This window comes from Micropterus dolomieu, linkage group LG21 (assembly GCF_021292245.1).
Source record: "Micropterus dolomieu isolate WLL.071019.BEF.003 ecotype Adirondacks linkage group LG21, ASM2129224v1, whole genome shotgun sequence".
Taxonomy (NCBI): Eukaryota; Metazoa; Chordata; class Actinopteri; order Centrarchiformes; family Centrarchidae; genus Micropterus; species Micropterus dolomieu.
Window position 1 is genome coordinate 29,388,152 of NC_060170.1, and position 5,434 is coordinate 29,393,585.

The following is a 5,434-nucleotide window of genomic DNA, read 5'->3' on the forward strand; positions in this document are numbered from 1 at the left end:
GTTTCCAGGAACATACACAACACCGGACACTTCGCGGCTTCTCGCGAGAAAACAGACAACGGGGTTGTCGCGACATAGCCGCAACCGACCTCCTACAGACCTGAGATCAGCTGGATCCTCCTTAATCCCCCACTAATCCTATTAGAGGTAAAAACACAAATCTGACCTGGCGACAGTAATTTGTTGAGTGAAGATTTAACAGCGCAGCACTGAAAAGTTATTATTTCAGAATCAGCTTTATTTGCCGGTTATGTGTACACATAAGAGGACTACAGTATATATAACACATAACATCATACAGCCATCACATTGTGCAGCAGTTGTCCATTTATCATAAGCTAAAGTAAAATAAAGTAAACTGTAAGAATTTCACTGTCCAGCAAACTTTAAGATACAAAATAATAATATTAAATAAATAAATATAAATATCCTGACATTTATATAATTGACACTATTACCCGTCAAAGGCCAGTGGAGGAGTGTGGAATCAGCATCATCATAAACATTATCTGTGGGCACAGAGACAATTAATGTTTAGTATCTAACATTGCCACGTTCGTTTGCATGCACAGTAAGTGCCAACAAATATAAGGAGACAGTTGTATATTTTAAAGTTTTTAATAAAGTGAAAGAAAAGGATATCAAAAACATTTGCCTTAGAGCAGAAATTAACCCTTCTCTGACTCTGCCTCAACAGAAAGGGTGCATTATAAGTTTCAAAGTGCTGTATTGTTAAGAGGTATTATGTTGGATTAAATTAGTTTACACAAGATTCACAAGAAGGTTTCAAATGTAAATCCAACATGGCAGCAGTTTGTGGTAGTTGCAATAACCATGATAACCACTAGGTGTCACCCATACATAACAATCTACATTTTGTCAAATATTTTAAAGGAAATTGCAAGTTGTAGGCCTGTAAGAAGTATGTCTTTAGAGTAATAGAGTTTTCTGTGTCTGTATTCATTTTACCTAACACTTCAATACCTTCACATCAATTAAAGTGACTTAAATCTTTTGGTTAAACACTGACCTCTATACTTGCACTTACTGAGATTTCTTCAGTAACAAATTATACAATCTGACCCATCCATTCAAAACAAATGCAAAAAGGCTACGACCTTGTGACCTTGTTTACCCACCACATCATTATAAAAATCATCCTTCCTGACTTTTTCAGAAGCAGTTTTTAAAAGCAACCGCAAAATCAGCAAGAGATCATGACATGGGTGACAGAAACATTTTCAGATTTAGCTTTAACGTCTGCTTCAGGCTGGTTAGACATAGACCTCGACTCCTACTCCTCATCAAGGCCTGTATCGACAGACTCAATCGTCACATAGTCATCTGAAAGAACATTCAATCATATATCTAGATTACTGCCTGGACATTTTGTGTACATATAGCTCCATTACATTATTTAGTTGAGGATTAGGAGATGTCAGTCAGGAGTCTATTTATTTTACTTGATCTCTGTTATTAAGGTGTTTGTGGTTTGCTCTGCACAGTGCATGAAATTACAAATACACACACTGGTGTCACAGTGGTAGTGTATCTAAATAAAAGTTAATCCAGAAAGTAGCTTTTGGGCTTTCACCTTGAACTTCCTCTTTGTTTTTTTTCCTCTTTTGTCTTAGTGTATGTCATTTCTTTCATTTCTTCGAAGCTCCTTTTCCTCCTGAATATCGGTTATCATTATTGATTCAAACCTATATTAAAGACACTTGAATTGAAACCACTTTTCTGTCCGTTTCTTGTCTGTGACTTTGTCATAGTGTGTTTGTTTCCACTATTATTTTCTTAATGTCTTGATTTCCTTTGGAAAGATAAAAAATGTATATATTGTACATACTGTATATACAATACAATATTTGTCTCATTCCTGCCTGACTCTTACCATCTATAATCAAGTTCTTTGTACATATCTTCACTCAAATCTGCCTGTAGCGACAAAATTGATCAAACTGATGGAAATCAACAACATATGTCCTCATTATACCAACCACCTTGGGCTTCTATGGCAATGTAACAATGGCAGGATGAATGGATTACCTCTGTCCTCTTTGAAGGGTGTTCTGTGAAGACAATGCAAACAACTAATTCAGCAGTCTTGTCCCTCAGCTGATTTTATTTGTTTGCGTGTAATATGACGTTAGACATTAACCACCTGGCTGATTAAAGTAATGGTGGATATTTTCAGTAATATTACATACAATTAGGCATGACCTTCACTGGGTAGAGGGTTCATGACAACATCATCATAGCTCTCATCTTCCTCAAACCGTTGACTTGATGATGGTGGGAAAAGAGATTTTATAAATTCAAACATTTTATGGACAGACTGAAATAGAGTTTGGACTTGACATATACAGTGCATACCTGCATCTCATTATGTTAACCTTAAGTTGCCTGTGTTATAATTTGCTGCAATACATCGCCTCTACAATATCGACATGCACAAAACAGCTGAATGGTTGGATGATGAACACAGACGTAGAGGTAGATGGGTAAAGGTGAAGGAGCAACACAACGTGGTATCTTAATTTAACTCTCTATTACTGAACTTTCTGCTACTCTTAACATGTTTTTACATATTATTTAACATAGTATTTAAAGAACCAACAATAACATAGGTGGGAATGATGATTTTCATGAGTTTCTCACCATCATTAAAAGGTTTTCTATTCCTTTTAAATCCATGAATGGCAACACATGGAGGTTTTCTAGGCTTGAGGGGAGGCTCCCCAGAGCAAGAACATCAGGAAGGCTATTCTTAGGAACAAGCTGTTTATAATGCTCTTAAGGGGTTTCTGCCTTTCTGGAAGTTTGGATGGTTTAGCAGTGATGATGCTTTCCACCCAACATCACTCAGTCGTCAACGTCAGCCTGTTCTTCCTGAGGAGGCTCAGGTCCTTCAATGTGTGCACCAGGCTGCTGCGGATGATCTACCAGTCTGTAGTGGCCAGTGTCATCTTCTTCGCTGTGTTGTGTTGGGAGGTGGCATGGGGACTTGTGGCACCAACAAACTGGGCAAGCTGGTGAAGAAGGCCAGCTCAGTGGTGGGGATGGAACTGGACAGTGTGGAGGCAGTGACCTAGAGGAGGATGAGAGGGAAGCTGAAACCCATCATGGACAACCCCTCTCATCCTCTCTATGCTGAGCTGAGGCAGCTCAGGAGCTCCTTCAGCCACAGACTCATCCAGCCCCGAGCCTCAAAGCGCTTTGGAGGCTGGTTTAATAATTGTGGTAGACACCAGCCTACTGTAATTAATCCATGTTGGTTTGGCTGAAGCAAGAGAGACACTGGTTTTGCTGGAAACATTCATATTTGCTTTGACTGCAGAGGTCTTCACTACATTTTTCAGATGAGAAGGCATAGAGGATCCGGAGGTGTCAGTGTCTCTCTCTGTTTCAGCAGCTTTAAATGACTGTGTTCTGACTGATTTTGTGTGAGAATCTGATAGATTCCCCTCCAAGGCAGCTATTTTTGCTTGAACAGACACAGTGTACATGTTTTGTCAGAGTGCTAGGTATAAGAAACATCTGGCACAGAGCTATAAGTTTTGTTGAACTGAGTCATGAGTTTCCAGATTTATGACAGTCTTTCCTATATATAAAGAGGAAAATGAAAGAATTGCATTTAGTCTAGAAGAACTTTGTGCATGTCTTCTCTTTATAATTTTGCCACATATTAGTAAATGGAAAGAAAAGTCAAGACAGAGATAACATTACATACACACAAACGACGAGTATATTTTGGGTGAATGGTCAGTAACCATCACCTGGGGTAAGTGAAGAGTGGCTGAGACTGTGTGATACTGTGACTAAAGAAACACGCTCCACCTATAAAAGGAAATATTTTGCTCGAGTGCAAAAAGGCAAGACTGTAAAACACCACCAACCCAACTGGCAATTTGCAAGTTAACTAATAAAACACATTTAAAAAATGAATGGTTGTGAATATTATGACATTATGAGATGCACTTAAATATACAAACCTTACATTTGTAAATCTATAAAATCACCATTACTGGCTCCATAGATTTTAATATTGAAAGTGGAATTTAAAAACTCAAAAAGCTAAGCCTTTATTAAAGGTTATTAAAAATAGAAACTCTGTTTACTGTTACTTGATAAAAAATATATAAGATGCTACAACACTGCCCTGATATATATATATATAAACACATATATGTGGTTACATGTGGTTACACGCACACCCACAGCTTGTTAGAGTAGTGACCGACATTAACACTCTAACCCAGAAGTAGAAGTGTATTTACTTGTTACTTTACCAGGAACACCTCGTACATTTTAAAACATAATTTGTCATGGGTGTAGGGATGAAACATCAAGGTGTTAAATCATTTAGCACCATTTCACCACACCTTATCTCTGACCCTGACAAGAAAGGACTGTGTGGTGACAAAGACATGGTAATCAGCAACTGGGAAAACACTTTTTGTATGTATTTTTTTTGGCACCTGATATAAAGTCATGCCAAAGTTCGTATCTTTGGCAGTCAGTAGTGACATATAGCCTTCCACAATTTATAGTAAACTCAAATTAAAATTTTAAAGTCATGTGCCAAATCTTTATTTCAGTCTCTACATATAGCAGTAAAACAGTATCTGCAGTCTCAACAGTCAGGCACATGCATCATTAATCATGGTTCTTTTAAGTCAGTGTGGCTGCAGATATGAGAGCATCAATATCCTGTATGGCTTTAGATGTTCTCTGAAGAGCTTCAGCGATGCAGTTCTCACTCACTGGTTCGTGAGTCACCTCTTCTGCAGAGCTACCTTCCATTTCTGCACATCCTTTCTCACTTCTCAGCAGGCGGCTGCCCTCAAGCAGAACTGGGCACAGGATGTTAAAGAGCACACACAATCTTCCCCAGCATTGTCTAGGTGCAGCCACAGTGCATATAACTAGACTACCAGCTGGTATAATAATATAACACGGGTAATTAGCAATTTATTTATGCCCACAGCACCTTAGCGCCATCATTTCAGTCTTTAAGGATACAGTTGAATCGTTTTATCTTCTCCAGTTCTGCAGCTACAAGATCTGACCTACATTGAATGGTAAGAGATATAACATTATATACAAGCCGTTCAGCTTTCAGTAATATAATAGCAAAAGAAGTGATCAGTAAAATATAACTCACCGACTTTCTACTGTCTGCATGACATTCACATGCTCCTCAACAGATACAGGCTTGGACAGATTTTCTTCGATCATTGCTGGTTCAGATAAATGTCTGTCCTGGAAACACAATTATAATCACTTTTAAACAGCCTGAATACTTTATAAATACTGCAGATATCAACAGTATTTTATTTATTTATATATCTATATCTATATCTCTATCTCTATATATATCTATCTATATCTCTATATATCTCTATATATATCTATATCTCTATATATATCT

General features: G+C 37.7%; 1 protein-coding gene across 1 annotated transcript in view; it reads right to left on the reverse strand.

The window, feature by feature from the left end:
• Positions 1–4,577: 4,577 nt before the first annotated feature.
• Positions 4,578–5,434, reverse strand: part of lg21h5orf34 (linkage group 21 C5orf34 homolog) — a 5,101-nt gene continuing 4,244 nt past the window's right edge. Inside the window, exons 9-11 of the mRNA XM_046035152.1 lie at positions 5,168–5,265; positions 5,026–5,072; positions 4,578–4,856 (exon numbers count right to left, since the gene is read on the reverse strand). Of these exons, the coding sequence (XP_045891108.1) occupies positions 4,675–4,856; positions 5,026–5,072; positions 5,168–5,265 (327 nt within the window). The 3' untranslated portion in view covers positions 4,578–4,674. The remainder of the gene's footprint in view (positions 4,857–5,025; positions 5,073–5,167; positions 5,266–5,434) is intronic.